General features: G+C 38.9%; 3 protein-coding genes and 1 non-coding gene across 4 annotated transcripts; all 4 read left to right on the forward strand.

Moving 5' to 3' along the window:
* The first annotated feature begins 553 nt into the window (after positions 1-553).
* Positions 554-6472, forward strand: LOC132191568 (putative disease resistance protein At4g19050). Its single transcript, XM_059606661.2, is given in 2 exon segments — positions 554-592; positions 2484-6472. Coding segments are annotated over 2 exon segments (4014 nt in total). The 5' UTR covers positions 554-567.
* An 822-nt stretch (positions 6473-7294) lies between these two features.
* Positions 7295-12227, forward strand: LOC132162092 (putative disease resistance protein At4g19050). Its single transcript, XM_059572342.2, has 2 exons — positions 7295-7429; positions 8197-12227. Exon 2 carries the CDS (start codon positions 8199-8201, stop codon positions 11916-11918), a length of 3720 nt encoding a protein of 1239 aa, XP_059428325.2. The 5' UTR covers positions 7295-7429; positions 8197-8198; the 3' UTR covers positions 11919-12227.
* A 1401-nt stretch (positions 12228-13628) lies between these two features.
* On the forward strand, positions 13629-14083 carry LOC148583214 (arabinogalactan protein 13-like). Its single transcript, XM_088511330.1, has one exon. The coding sequence runs from the start codon at positions 13691-13693 to the stop codon at positions 13868-13870; it is 180 nt and encodes a 59-aa protein (XP_088367456.1). The 5' UTR covers positions 13629-13690; the 3' UTR covers positions 13871-14083.
* A 1784-nt stretch (positions 14084-15867) lies between these two features.
* On the forward strand, positions 15868-15991 carry LOC132162663 (small nucleolar RNA U19). Its single transcript, XR_009438243.2, has one exon. It is a non-coding gene; the product is annotated as a small nucleolar RNA U19 (small nucleolar RNA).
* Positions 15992-16029: the final 38 nt, after the last annotated feature.

A 16029-nucleotide genomic window follows, 5' to 3' on the forward strand; every position in this document is an offset into this window, starting at 1 on the left:
ATTCATATATATAAATCCTGTTAAAGATGAAACCGATGATGGAAGCAAAGAATTTGGAAAAATTAAATAACTAATCATTACGACAAGCTAGCATATTTCTTTCCTCGATCCCTACCTTCACTTTTTGCTTTTGGAATGATATTGATCGATCGGTTCGTTGGGCAAATATTTATTTTTTTCTAAGAAAATCTTATATATATATATATTCATTCATCGAAGAAGCAAATCTTTTTGTTTTTTTTTTTAGAAATATTTGAAATTTTTTCCTATATTTAAGTAAGGGAAGAAGCTTTAATTAGGAAAACTGCAGAAAATGCTCGATCTAGAATAAATACGACAAAAGAAAAAAGGCGGGTAAGCTAGTAATATTACACGCATCGTATCGCTTCGTGTTTTGCAAGTAGCAGTAAAGATATTAAAGCATTTGATACTCGATCAAGACTTGTATATATATATATATATATATGTATGAAGATTGAAGAAGAGGGCAATATATCCGCAAGCACTTGTGCCTACCGATTATCTAAACAAACACTCTCATCAATCTCTCTGTTTTGCTTTAGGATCATGTCCAGCGAAAACGCACCTGCAGGTTTTGTTCACAATCTTTCTTCCTCTTTGTTTTGTAATTGTTTTTCCTACTTTTTGATTCTCTTTGCTGCCATTAATGTTGCCATGTAGCTTGATAATATACAAACCATCCAGTCTCCCAACTGCATTCTTTTGTTCCCAATGTTTCTGAATATTGTACAATATTTTTAAGTCAGAAATAAAATATGTTTGGCTATGCATGCGTGCATGCATGTTAACAATCTCTCTCTTTAATTTCTCTCGGAGGACCTGTGTTTCAAGAGATATTGTAGAGCTTTTGATTCATATATATCTAGACTATTTGTATGCTAAAGAGTAGATAGAGAGTTGTTTTCTTTACATTTGGCTTGTAAATAGTCCAATGCAAGACTCACGAGTTGTTATTATGGCTTTGCAACACCTCTCTATTGTTTAATATTGAAAGATTGTTGACATTAATTATTTCAAACACCATGCATTAATTCCATCCCCCTTCCTCCTTTTGGAAGGCTAGAAAACTTTACAAACTTTCGTGCCCACCATGTGATGGATCTTATTGTACTGTGGCTAGATTACTCTCTCGACCTCTATTCGTACACTCGTTTTTCCCGCTCTCTTTTTATTCCTATTTTTTATATTGATTTAAATTTACTATTAAGTAATAAAATTGTCTATGTAAAGTACTTTTATATTTCGATAGCTCTTATAAATTATTTGTTGATGAATATATATATTTTATATGTCTTAATTGAATGAAATTGAAATATATAATTGCATGTAGTTAGTTGAGATTATGGATAACGATAATTTTATTGAATTCCAATCGAATTTTAAGTGAGTTTGTGTCAAGGTAGATTTAGCGAATCTTGCAATAGATCCTTGATTGAAAAAATAATATATATATATATATATATATATATATATATATATATATATATATATGATTACTGTCTTAATTAAGAGGTTTGATACGGACACAACACAAACCCAATTCATGGCCAACTTCTTTCCTACGTGTAAAAAAATTTGAATTTTAAACCAAACAAATTGTCTTTTTTCCCACATTTTCGGAATCCCAAAATCCTCTTTCTCAATTTCTTTTGTTGTTAAATGACACGTAGGAGAGAAGTTAGCCATAAGTTCAATTTATGTTGTGATTTTAACATTTTCCCTTAATTAATGATAGAAACCAAATTAGCAAATTCGTTGAGGACACCTGAATAAATTAATGCTAGACATGAAAAATTTACAAGTTACATTTATTTGTTTAGAACGATAATTAAATTTTGTTGAAGTATTTATTTATTTTGTTAGTTATATTTTCAATAATTTTAATAAATTATTGTTTGTATCTTCCAATATTGCTCCCAATGAACCAAAATCCGCATTGGTCAACAAGATAAATGGAAATTAATTTCGGATTTTCTATATAAGGCACTAATCTTATCAAAACAAAAGCGCAATCGGATTTTCTGGAAAGACTTTGGATAGGCAATTTTTACAAATTTAGTCCAAGGAATAGTAAAGTTACAAAGCTGTTTTGATATAATTTGGAATTTAATTAGTTGAATTAATTAAGTGACGTAGGGTCCAAAAATCACATATGATTATAAAGAGCCCCTTAAATACTCTTTAATTAAGACTTAAGAGCTTTCAATGTGGTTTCAAAGAAGAAATCTTTAACGTCTCTTCTAGTACTGATTAATAGCCATTGATCTAGGGTTCTTAAGATCCATATATATAACCCTAGCTTCTTTTTTGCCCTATAATCATGCCAAATTTATATCCTTATTATTATTTTTTTTATTAAATTTTTTAACTTATGGAAGCCCCTTTTATCTTGTTCTTCTAAATCAAACTGTAACCTTTGTGATCTTTCGTAAAAGTTGTAACGTTAAATTTTTTGTTATCAGCTATGGCCTCGAGAGATGCAGATCTGGAAGAGAGAATTGTACAACTGTTAAAGAAAGAAGCGAAAACATTAATTGTTCTCACTGGGGCTGCTGGAGTAGGGAAAACATGGATTGCAAAAAAGATAAGTGATCGACTAATCAGCGAGGGCTCATCTTACATGGCGCTTTGGGTGTTTCAGAACCAGCAAGCCTTTTCCAAAAAAGACCAAACCGAATCCTCCTCCAAAGAGACCAAACCGAGTCCTCTTCATGAGAATATTGCCCGTCAGTTGTCCGTGCTTTCCACTGTTGAGGAGTGGGATGATAATATCAGTAAGGAGGAGGAGCAAGATCATGAGGAGAAAAGCCTAGAAAGCTTAAAGAAGAAGATATCTGAGAAGCTTGACAAAATGAGAGCTGCAACGCCTGATAAAAAGAAGTTTCTTCTCCTAATTCTGGATGGCGTTCCTGATGATACAACGAGTGAAGATGACATTCTCACAGAACTAAAAAACTTCCTACAACTGAATGAGGAAACTCCGTATTATAAGGTTTTAATCACTAGAAGAAGATCAAAAGAGCCTGTCAAGGAAGCAAGTGAGATTCAGAGCAAGGAAATGAAACAACAAGTGATCGAGATTCTCCCCTTCTCTGAAGAAGCGGGATTGACTCTATTTCAGGAAAGTGTCACTGAAAAGGTTAAGAAGATGGTTGTTTTTAAAAAACGTGCAGGAGAAATTGCCAAAAAGAGCAAGGGTCTGCCAGCTGCAATCAACATTATAGCGGGAGCCTTAAATCGCATTGGAGAGCTTGATTCCGGGATTCTGACATTGGAAGGTGCTCTGGAAGAAGCAGCTACATGTGAGGAGCTGGCACCTGATCGTGGTGTAAATCCACTACTGCGCTGCGCCTATCACATGTTGCTGAGGAGTACTGATAGGGCTTTGATCAACTGCTGGTGGCATAGTCTGCACTTCTTTAGCAAACATGGTGGAGTTCATTTCAATGAGTTGATAGCTTACTGGATATTGGAAGGATATTTAGATCCTGTTGAACTTGTTGAGAAGGCCTATGAAAAGGGACATCGCATTTTGATAGAGCTTATAGATCGCCACATGCTGAAAATACAAGATGGTAACAATGTTGTCGCAGAAGGATTGGCACTACTCTCAGTTCCTGATTGTGGCCGAGATGGATATGAAGGGACATCCAGTCTAGGATTGGAAAGTGTAGTGTTCGAGGATGGCGGCGATTGGCAAGGTTTTGGGAAAATCACACCAGCTGATGGTATGATGAAAACACTCTGCAATCCTGCAAAATGGGACAAAGTATCCACGCTACTCATTGATGGAAACCGTCTCCACAGGGAAGGCCCAGCAGATAAATTCTTTTACAAAATAATATTGAAGGGACTCCGAATTCTTGCACTTTTGAGTCCTGCTTCCAAAACACTCATGCCCTCCTCAAGCTGGTCTACAATGGGCGAGCTTCGTCTGCTTGTGCTCAGAGGATGCGATTTGTTGGAGAAAATTGATACCATCAAAGAATTCAAGTCATTAACAGTTCTGGAGATATCTGGTGCTACCTCCTTGACGAAGGATGTTCCGGATGATTTTTTTAAGAAAATGAGTAAACTGCGAAGCCTCAATCTCTCTGCAGCCCAGATCAAATCGCTACCTTCTTCAATCTCTGACCTGATTGAGCTCCGTTGGCTCATCCTGAGGGGGTGCTCTAGCTTGAAAACACTGCCAAGACTAAAGAAACTTACAAAACTCGAGGTGCTTGATCTCTCTGGCGCTATCAAATTGGAAACTTTTGAAGACGTCGCATTGAAATCACTTGCGAAGCTCCGAAGACTTGACGTCTCCCGAACCAAGATTTCCCGCTTGCCAATCCTTGGCAAACTTGAAAATCTTACTACACTCTCATTAAGCCGCTGTGAGCACTTAGCGAGGCTGCCCAAACTAAAAGACTTGTCCAACCTCCAAGCTCTTGATCTTTCGGGTGCTGTTAACTTGAAGGAATTCCCAGATGAATCCTTGCAAAATAAGACAAGCCTCAAGATCCTTGATCTCTCTCAAACTTCTATCCCTCTTTTTCCTTCCAATTTAGCCAGCCTCTCTCATCTTGAGTTGCTTGATCTTTCTGGTGCCTCTAATTTGGTGAAACTGGAAGACAAAACCTTCGAAAAGCTGAGTTGCCTCCGTCATCTTGACCTCTCCAAAACCAAAATTGAAAATCTACCTTCGCTTTCCAAGCTTGATAACCTTGAAGTTCTTAATCTTTCTGGTTGTAGTGCTCTGACAAAAATAGGAGATCAAATATCTTTTGATCGCATGACTCGCCTTCAGCGCGTCCAACTCTCTGAAACTAAGATTGAATCCCTGCCGTCCCTTTCCAAAAATGTCAACCTCCGTCAGCTCTTGCTAAGAAGCTGTACCAGCCTAAAACAACTTCCATCTCTGGAATCTCTGTCAAAACTTGAGGATCTCGATTTATCTGGTGCACAGCTTCTGAAAGGAAATACTGCCGACTTCCTGAAGAATATGAACGGCCTTCAGCTTCTCAACCTATCAGGGACGGGTCTCAAGTTAGCTTCCCTGTCCAATCTCACCAACCTCACCCAGCTTTCCCTTGGAGGTTGTTCAATCTCAGAATCGGAGCCAAATTTTGGAGAACATAAAAAGCTGGAGGTTCTGGATCTTTCGGAGACACAGATTACTTCTCTACCATCCGTTGGAAATCTTACCAGTCTCCGGGAGCTTAAGTTAAGAGGCTGTTTGGGCTTAAAGGAGCTGACAGATCTAAAATCGCTGATCCATTTGGAGGTTCTTGATCTGTGGGGGACCGGAATCAAAGCATTTCCCTATGCGATCTCAAAATTGACAAGTTTAAAGCACGTTGATCTGCCAGACATGAAGGATGTTCAAAATCTTGATTGGGGGGAGATAAAGCGCCTGCCGGAGGAGGTAAACTGGGCTGAGTGCGGCATCCTCAAGCACTGTAAAGACCGGCCATGCATATCTATGAGTGCTACTGAACTTTCTGAAATTCTCAAGGACCATCCTGATCAGTTAAGGGATCTCGGAAAATTTCACTTGTTTGTTTCCCCCCCTCTTAAGGAGCAACGTAGTGGTGGAGATATCTTTTGGCACAGGGTTTACCCTTCCTTGAGAAATATCTACCTGAAGATGGTCTCTGTTCCTGAAGAGTGTGGTTGGTTTCTGGAAATTGTTGGACTTGATAAGTTTCCTGATGGTATCGAGGGTGCTCTCGTAAAAGCCGAGTATATTTCTTTGATTGACAACAAGTTCATCAAATCCTTATCAGACTTGGCTGCAGGTTTGAAGGCAATGAAGGAGGGCGTGATGGAAATGAAAGGTTGTATGGTAGAGAGGTGCAGCGAAATGGAGACCATTTTTGGCGGAGAAGAGACACAAGTCAAAATGAGGCAAAATCTAAAGACCCTGAGGGCGTCAAACCTTCCAAAGTTGAACAGTGTCGTCTCCATTGGGAATGTGCAACTTGGAGGCCTTGAGAATCTTAGAGAGTTATATCTGGATTGTTGCCCGGTGCTGGAAGTTGTGGTTCATTCATCCCAGCTGCCAGAAAATCTTGAAATCCTCGAAATCAAATTCTGTGATAAATTGAAGACTCTATTTGATTCAGATCCACCAACAGAATATAAACAACAGAATTTGCAGAAACTGCATCTCGTGGAACTTGCTGCGTTGAATAGCCTTGGAGTACCAGAGTCGAAGAGCATTGTGGATATCTTCCCATCTCTGAAATCAATCAAAGTCAAGGAATGCCCGAAGATCAACAAGTTAGACGAAATTCGTAAATTACCATATGCATCTGTCGAGAATTCCAAAACTGAATAGTATTGAGGTTGGACTGGCATCTCTACAGATTTCAGATGTTACTTTCTATATCTTTTTCATATATCTAAAAATTTCTTTTCCAATTTCTATTTTCTATTCTCTGCTTTTATCTTCATACTCTTATGAGCCATACTGGTAACTATCTAATTCGTTTCATACAAAAATCAGAGTCATAAAAATAAAACCAAACGACATCATTACTGCTACTTCGCTTCAATTCCAACAAAGATAAATCTACAAACCATTCTGGATTCAGTCTGATTGGTTGGTCAGAAATGGAGGGGATCACACAAGGAAGTCCCAAGAAAACCATGATTGGGCCCATAAACACCCAATTGGTTTGATGCTGAGCAGTTTGAACCCAGGTTTCCTGGCAATGCCGTTTCTCTCACTCTTGGTCTTCCCCACTCTCCTTGTCCGGGACCCATCATACATTTATCCCTTAACAGAACATTCAATTGGAAAGAAGACTGGATATCGGTCAACCAAATGAGTTCGGTGCCCTAACCACTTCCAACCCTCACTCCTCAGATGCGTAAGAAAACATCAACATTCAGAACCCAAAAGGGTTTTGGAGCACAATAGTTGCCTCACTTTGTGGCGCCTCAATAAGAGCCAGAAGAAATGAGATTGGGATACTTTGAACTTTCAAGTAATAATACGCGGCACTAGTTTCAGTACTTGTAGCAGTAACGAAGAAGAAGTAGCACTAACGATGTCGTTTGGTTCATTTTATATTTATTGGATATCAACCTTGTGACGCCCCTTTATAATTTTATTTGCCACTTCATCCCCCTCCCACAGCCGATCTTATTTTAAGGAGCCTATGAAAACGAATCCACGTGACCACGTCTCTGTCAATTATTGGATTCAATTACTGAAGGATAAACTGGTAACTTGCGGAATTGCTTTCTATGTTGCAAAGCCGCAGTTGACTGAAGAAGACTTTGCAAGAGTTGACCGAAGGAGACTTGCGATAATAATTGTAAACCAGATACCATACAAACGCTCCTGAATTCTGATCAATCTCTGGGAGGGAGAGGAGCTGTTTTGATTTCGAAAATCCACCTCAAGACGCACCAGGTTTTGCTCGCTCTCTTTGCTGCCAATGTTGCGTGTTTGTTTTCTGCTTTCCTTTCTGTTGCCCATGTTTCTGAGCGTAGACTTCTAGTTCTAGATCACAGATTTTGTCTCATCTCTGTCTCTTTCTCTATCTCCGACCATCTGTATTTGCAGAGATGTTGGAGAGCGTTTCACTCGTAGATCTAGCTGTTTTTTGTTTTTTTGTTTTTTTTTTTTTTTTCATTCTTCAAAAAGTCGTGAAATTTCTCAACACCCTCGTTCAGATCTTTGGCCTGATGAATGTCCATGCTTCATTTGTTAGCAAAAAATGTGAATTTAATCTAATCATCGGATAATTGAAATAGGAGAACAATATGGGAGTCGGGTTTGAATTCAAAATTTTGATACCAAAAGCTGAACAGAGAATTATTTTTCTGCACCATAAATTCCCAGCACGAAAATCCTGAAAACATTGGACCATTGTGTGTGCTTTTCTTTGTACAACAAGATGGTGGGTAGTGGGTACATGGTAAATTATGTCGAAATGTTGATACATTTCGAAGCAGAGTTGTGAAAGTTTGATCCTTTTTTAGATTTTGTGAACAAAAAAATGTACCTATGACATTCACCATGTTCTGGGAGTTACTGATCCAACAATATCTTCTATGGAATGTGGGAAATGATTCTGTTCTAGGAATTAGGTGGACCTTGACATACGTATCTGCTAAAACAAACTGTAATTCTTTTGATCTTTGTAAAAGTTGTAACGTTCAATTTTTTGTTATCAGCAATGGCCTCGGGAGATGCAGATCGGGAAAAGGAAATACTAGAACTGTTAGAGAGAGAAGATGTGAAAACAATTGTTCTCACTGGGGATGCTGGAGTAGGGAAAACATGGATTGCAGAAAAGATAAGTGGTTGTGCAATCAACAAGGGCCTATCTTACATGGCCCTTTGGGTGTTTCTGAATGATCATCGATATGAAAGTAAGTCTCTTCAGTTGTCTGTACGTCCCAGTTCTGAGGAGTGGGAAGATAATGCTAGTAAGGAGGAGGAGCCAAAAGAGGAAAGCCTAGAAAGCTTGAAAGTGAAGGTATGCAATGAGCTTGAAGCAAAGAGACTTAAAACGACTGATGAAAAGAAGTTTCTTCTCCTAATTCTGGATGGTGTTCCTGACACAACGAATGAAGATGACATTCTGACTGAGCTAAAATCCGATCTACAACTGAATGAGGGAACTTCGTATAAGGTTTTAATCACTAGAAGATCAGAAGAGCCTGTGGAGGAAGCAAGTGAGATTGAGAGAAAGGAAATGAAAAAAGTGATCAAGATTGACCCCTTGCCTGAGGGTTCGAGTCGTTTGGCTCTGCTTAAGGAAAGAGTCACTGAAAAGGTTCAAAAGATTGCTGTTTTTCAAGAATGTGCAAAAGAAATTGCCAAAAAGAGCGAGGGTTTGCCAGCTGCAATCAACATTATAGCAGGAACCTTAAATCGCATTGGAGAGCTTGATTCCAGGAATCTGACATTGGAAAGTTCTCTGGAAAAAGCAGCTACATGTGAGGATGCAGCTGATGGTGTAAACCCACTAGTGCCCTCGGCGTATGACATGCTGCCTAGCAGTGATATGGGTTTGATCAAATGCTGGTGGTACCTGCACTTCATTCTCAAACGTGGTGGAGTTCATTACGATGAGTTGATAGTTTATTGGATATTGGAAGGATATTTAGATCCTGTTGAACTTGTTGAGGAGGCCTACAAAGAGGGACATCGCCTTTTGATGGATCTCATAGATCGCCACATGCTTAAAATACAAGCTGGTAGCAACTTTGTCATGGGAGGATTGGCACTTACAGTTCCTGATTATCTCCGAGATGGTTATGAAGGTACTTCCTGTCTAGGATTGGCTAGAGTGTTTGAGGGTGGCGATTGGCCAGTTTTCGGGAGAATCACACAGGTGGATGGTATGATAAAAACACCCTCCAATATGGAGGCGTCCAATATTAAGGAAAGATGGAATAAAGTTTCCACGCTGCTCATCAATGGAACCCGTCTCCGCAGGGAAGTTCCCGATAAATTCTTTGAGCCAATGCAGGGACTCCAAGTTCTTGTGCTTTTTGATCCTACCTTCAAAGTACTGCCCTCAACGTTGTCTAAAATGCACGAGCTTCGTATGCTTGTGCTCAGGGGATGTGATCCGCTGGAGGACATTGATTCCATCAAAGGACTTAAGTCACTCGAAGTTCTGGAGATATCTGGTGCTACCTCCTTGAGGAAGAATATTCCGGATGATTTTTTTGAGAAAATGAGTAAACTGCGAAGCCTCAATCTCTCTGCAGCCCAGATCAAATCTCTGCCTTCTTCAGTCTCCAGCCTGACTGAGCTCCGGTGGCTCATCCTGAGGGGGTGCTCTAGCCTGGAAACACTGCCAAGACTAAAGAAACTTACAAACCTCCAGATGCTTGATCTCTCTCGGGCTAGCGAATTGAAAAAATTTGAAGACGTCACATTGAAATCACTTGAGAAACTACGAATCCTTGACATTTCCGAAACCGAGCTTGGCCGATTGCCAATCCTTGGCACTCTTGAAAATCTTACTAGACTCTCATTAAGATGCTGTCAATGCTTACCTAGACTGTCCATGCTAAAGGCATTGTCTCACCTCCAAATTCTTGATCTTTCGGGTGCTGATAAGTTGAAGGAAATCCCGGATGAATCCTTGCACGAAAAGCCTGACCTTAAGATCCTTCATCTCTCTAAAACTTCAATCACTAATTTACCTTTCAATTTTGAGAAGCTCTCTAATCTTGAGTTCCTTGATCTTTCTTATAACCCTTATTTGGTGAAAATCGAAGACAACACCTTCGGACATCTGAAAAAGCTCCGTCATCTTAACCTCTCCTCGAACATCAAAATTGAAAATCTGCCTTCACTTTCCAACCTTTGTAAACTTGAAGTTCTTAATCTTTCTGGTTGTAGTGCTCTGACAAAAATAGCAGATCAATCTTTTGAGCACATGACTCGCCTTCACCGCCTCCAACTCTCTGAAACTCAGATTGAATCCCTGCCGTCCCTTTCCAAACAATTCGACCTCCGTCAGCTCGATTTATCTGGTGCACAGCTTCTGAAAGAAACTGATGCTGACTTCTTGAAGAATATGAACCGCCTTCAGATTCTCAACCTATCAGGGACGGGTCTCCCGTTACCTTCCCTCTCCAATCTCACTAACCTCACCCAGCTTTCCCTTAGAGGTTGTTCACTCTCAAAATCGGAGCCAAATTTTGGAGAACATAAAAAGCTGGAGGTTCTGGATCTTTCGGAGACACAGATTACTTCTCTACCCTCCCTTGGAAATCTTACCAGTCTCCGGGAGCTTAAGTTAAGAGGGTGTTCGGGCTTAAAGGAGCTTCCAGATCTAAACTCGCTGATCCATTTGGAGGTTCTTGATTTGTGGGGGACCGGAATCAAAGGATTTCCCTATGAGATCTCAGAATTGACAAGTTTAAAGCACGTTGGTCTGCCAGACATGACGGGTGTTGAAAAGATCGAGTGGGTTAGGATAAAGCGCCTGCCGGAGGAGATAAACTGGGCTGAGTGCGGCATCCTCAAGCACTGTAAAAACGGGCCTTGCATATCTCTGAGTGCTACCCAACTTTCTGGAATTCTCAAGGACCATCCTGATCAGTTAGGGAATCTCGAAAAATTTTACATCTCTGTGTCCGCCCCTCTTAAGGAGGAAGGTGGTGCTAGAGATATCGATTGGCACAGAATTGACCCTTCCTTGAGAAATATCTACCTGCAGAAATTTGCAGTTCCGGAAGAGGGTGGACGGTTTCTGGAAATTGTTGGATTCGATAGTTTTCCTGATGCTATCAAGGGTGCCATCGTAGAAGCAGAGTACATTGCTTTGATTCGCAACAAGTTCATGGAATCCTTGTCAGGCTTAGCTGCGGGTTTGAAGGCAGTGAACGAGGGCGTGACGGCAATGAAAGGCTGCACGGTGGAGAAGTGCACCGAAATGGAGTCCATTTTTGGCGGAGAAGAGACAGAAGTCAAAATGCTGAAAAATCTAGAGACTCTGAGGGCGTCAAACCTTCCAAAGTTGAAGAGTGTCGTCTCCATTGGGACGGAGAAAGTTGGAGGGTTTGAAAATCTGAAAGAGTTATATCTGGATTGTTGCCCATTGCTGGAATTTGTGTTTCCATCATCCCAGCAGCCAGAAAATATTGAAATCCTCGAACTCAAATTCTGTGACAAATTGAAGACTCTGTTTGAGTCTGAACCACCGACAGAAACAGAACGTAAACTGCCGAAATTGAAGAAACTGCATCTCGTGGAACTGCCAGAGTTAACCAGCATTGGAGTGCCAGAGTCGATGAGCGTTGGGGATATATTTCCATATATCAACTCAATCAAAGTTTGGGAATGCCCGAAGATCAACAACTTGGACGAAATTTCTGGATTGACACCTGATTCTGTCAAGAATTCCAAAGTTGAAGACTATTGTGGTTGAACGGGCATCTCTACAGAATTCAGATGCTAAGGGAGTTTGTTGAAGCTCTTTCATGGTTAATTTGTCAAGGAATCCGATTATTCATACTCTTGGTATGTGTTCAAACATTTTGAAACATTGTATCGGGAATTATACTTTTCTTGATTGCCCCAGACTGCAAATCTAGTGAGCAAGTGCTGAGTTCATGGATCAGAACTCGACCACTAATCAAGTACCAGGTGGGACATGTTTATGTTTTAGATTTGGAGACCTTTTGTCTCACTTGGTTTTAGAATTTGTTGGAATTGTTATTGTGGACTTTGGAAATTGTATTTGATTTATCATCCACCATGCATAACCTGCCAGACGTTTTTTTTTTTGAAGCAATTCTAAAAAAGTAATGTTGTACACTTTTCCGCTCTTATTTTTAATCATTATTAGATCAAAATTTAATAATAATTTTTTATAAATTTAATGGTGATTTTAAAAATTACGTCAGAAAATATGAGAATGGAAGTGTAAGAGTTGGAGCGTGAATATCATTACTCATTTTGAAATGATGCATTTCAATTTCATATAGGAGTAAATTTGTCACGAGAAAATGCCCCATTCTCATGTGCCACTCCCTTGCGCCGTTACTATTAATACTAATGGCCAAATTTGACTTTGTGGTAATACAGAACATTTTAATAGTTAGTGAGCCTTTGTTTAGATGTCAAGTGCAAATGGGGTGTAAATTTAGAAAAGTAAAGTGTAATCTCGAAAACCCCTTTTGAGAAGGGTTATGATTTCAAAACATGCAAATTTTGGTTGAAATTCACAACATGAACTTTAATTTCTGCATAGAATGAAAAGAAAACAAGGATTAACAAATTCCAGCAAGGGTTTGTTCAACTTGGAGGAGTAAGCAATTGTAGGCAGTTTGTGTAGCTCATGAGAAGCAACCAGAAAGAAAAGAAAACGTTGGGAAAAATCTGCCTTCAATTCGCAAGCTCCACAAGCTAAGAATAGTTTTGAAAACAAAAACCCACGTAAACATGCTAATAATAATATTATCAGGAAAAATTATCCTTGAAAGTTAGGCCTACACTTAATAGTAAATTAAGAATGTCATGTTAAACATAAATGTAGTTACTTGGGAGATATTGGTTACTCTTTTTTCTTCTCGATGAAGGCCAAATTAGGTGGCTCATGATTTCCGCCTTATGAACAGAACCCCTACAAGGACAACAAATTGAGATGATGATGATGGGTGACTCTGTCATAATTAAGATTCCTCCAGCTGTTTTATTGATTGAGTTGGCTCATAAGGTTAGAGGTTCAGAGAGTACAGGTGGTTTTATTGAGTTGCAAATATATATATATATATATATATATATATATATATATATATATATAATTAAAAAAGTGATTAAAAATTATGTAATAAGAATAATAACAATATTAATTAAGTAGACAAAATTCATTAATAATACCAATAATATATTATCACGCGAAAAGAGGGCCACAAGGCCCACAACACAACTGGGTTGGGGACAGCTGTATAGACACCCTGTCAACTAAGAAGCAGGTGGGTGCAAAATAAAGAAAGCCCAGAAAAGAAAAAGTCACCAACCATCACCAATCACCATGTGCACATGGAGGAGCAACGGTCTCTTCCTTTCTCTATCCTCTCACACATTATACTATATAAAGTACCCCCTCATTCGCACCCTTCATCACTAACCACTCACTATTATTCTCTGCACTTTTCAAAAGGCTAGCTTCACAATTAGGAAATTTTTTTTACAAAAATGGAGGCATTGAAGATGAGACTTTTCTTTGCCGCGATGATCATGTTGATGGCCGCATCGGCCACCCAGAATGTGGCGGCTGCCGATGCACCAGCGCCTAGTCCTACCTCCGATGCCACCTTATTTGTTCCCACCATATTTGCTTCTCTTGCCGCTCTGGCATTTGGGTTTCTATTCTAGCTAAATTGCTTTTGATTGATTGAAGAATGGAATTGGGGAATTGGGGAAGGGAAAGGGTTTTGGCCTTTGCGGCTCCTCTGTTTGGGTTTTCGGTTTCGGTGACCGTTGGTCAAGCACATTCATATTGTATTGTTTCATTCTTGTATAAGTATAATTGTGATTTGTAATCATCTCTGTTATATATAATTCATTTCTTTTTCGTCCTTTAATTAATTAGATGTATGATGATTTTCTCAGACCTGCTGGGTGTGTGGATAGTTTTTTTTTAAGCAATGCAACAAAGGATTATAGGGAGGGAGTAAAGGATATACAATATGAGAAATATGCAGAGAAAACGGGTGAATTAGACGACGAGATAGGGCCAAAATAATTATGAAGAACAAAATCAATTAAATAACATTTATGCAATATTTCTGAGAGCCCATGACTATATATGAGGAGAAGAGTTGTAAACTTGTAACAATAAGAAAAGGGCCGTTTGACAAGTTTAGAAAAATGTTGCAACCACGTCCTGTTTAAGTTGATGATTCGTGGAACCCATGAAGGTCCAGGGTTAAGGGCTTAGGCTCTCTTGTCAATGTATTTTTGGGACATTTTTCTTTAGGTTTGAAAAAGTGTTGTGATATAATATAAAGGTTAAAATAGTTTTGAATTGTTTATTTAGCTTAAATAAGAAACAAAAGAAAGAATAAGAGAAATTTAACAAACGGAGTTTTAACCACTAACCAAACAATCAAATTGTTACAAGCACCATAAGATAAAGCAAGGAATAGAGTCTCCAACAAGTGAATTAAAATGCTTTATTCACTAAATTACAAGAGTAATGTTATAAACTATATTTTTATCACACTTTGTTATTGTGTTACTGTTAATAAGTTCTTCAATTATTATTATTATTATTAAATAAATATTAATTCAATAGTTGATTGGCAATACCATATGAAAAAAGTGAGATTAAAATATAGTTTCTAACATTTTTCGAATTATAATATGTAGTTTCTAACATTTCTAAAAATATGGGCAACGCCAATAGAAGGGTGGCTCAAGACCAACTGTGATGTGGCCTTGGACTCCACCAAAGGTATCGTGGGAGTGGGTATCGTGGTGAGAGATCACTGTGGCCGATTCATTGCTGCGAAGTATGTATCTTTTCGAGGCTATCTTGAACCAGCGGTGGCGGAAGCCATGGCTGCCTTCCATGCAGTTACGTTTAGCAAATCTATGGGTATCATGCAAATGTCTTTGGAAGGGGATGCCATGCAGGTGATTTGCCGGTATTACCTCAGCGACAACCCAAACAACTCGGTATGGCCAGATTGTAGACGACATGAAACTGATTTTGTATTCTTTTCCTGATTGAAAATGTTGTTATGTTAGTCGTGAGGCCAATTGTGTGGCACATGCCATGGCCAAGGGGGCCTGTAAACACGTCATTGATAGGACCTGGATAAGTGATGTTCTAGGTTCGATTCATGATATTGTTTTGATCGAACAAGCAAGTCTGTCTTCTCTTTGATTAATGAAATATCATATATTATCTTTCAAAAAATAATAAAACGCATAGACGAATAAAGTTAATCAGGCATTAATTTTTTTTAACAATGACTAATTTAATAACTAATTAATAATACCACATCCATAAAATAAGATAAAAGTAAAATAAAAATGTTGTTCTTCAATCTTCATGATATATGTACTCAATATTTCGAAAGTCAGTAATGTTGATTTCTTCTGGTTTAAAAAGAACTAAGGGGGTAGTTTAGTAATTTAGAGGCGTGATCTCTAATTTAAAAAGCCCGCAGGCCCTGAAACCCTAATTTCTGTTGGCTCTAGCCGCAAAACCCTCTCTCCCTTCCTCCCTTCCTTCTTCCCTGTGTTTTTCTGCTTTGCGTTTCTGTGTGTTCAGATTGGATTGTTTGTGTGTTCAATCTGGATTGTTTGTGTGAATGCCTCATAGAGTAGCCGTTTGAATTTAATCTGTTGATTTCGATTTCATAGCTTGGCTTAGTTAAGGGGCAGATATCAATTTTTGAGTTTTCAAAAGCAATGGCCGCTTTGACGGGATTCTTGGGACTGATTCGTCTTTCCCATCAATCGTCCCCCAATCGGCCTTTGACATCTCTTCTTCTTCTTCTTCTTCTTCTTCTTCTTCTTCGTTA

Source organism: Corylus avellana, chromosome 10 (genome assembly GCF_965113065.1).
Source record: "Corylus avellana chromosome 10, dhCorAvel1.hap1.2, whole genome shotgun sequence".
Lineage (NCBI taxonomy): Eukaryota > Viridiplantae > Streptophyta > Magnoliopsida > Fagales > Betulaceae > Corylus > Corylus avellana.

What these genes read in the sequence shown, in the direction of transcription:
- LOC132162092 (XM_059572342.2), top strand. Translation starts at nt 8,199, where the DNA reads ATGGCCTCGGGAGATGCAGATCGGGAAAAGGAAATACTAGAACTGTTA.
- LOC148583214 (XM_088511330.1), top strand. Translation starts at nt 13,691, where the DNA reads ATGGAGGCATTGAAGATGAGACTTTTCTTTGCCGCGATGATCATGTTG.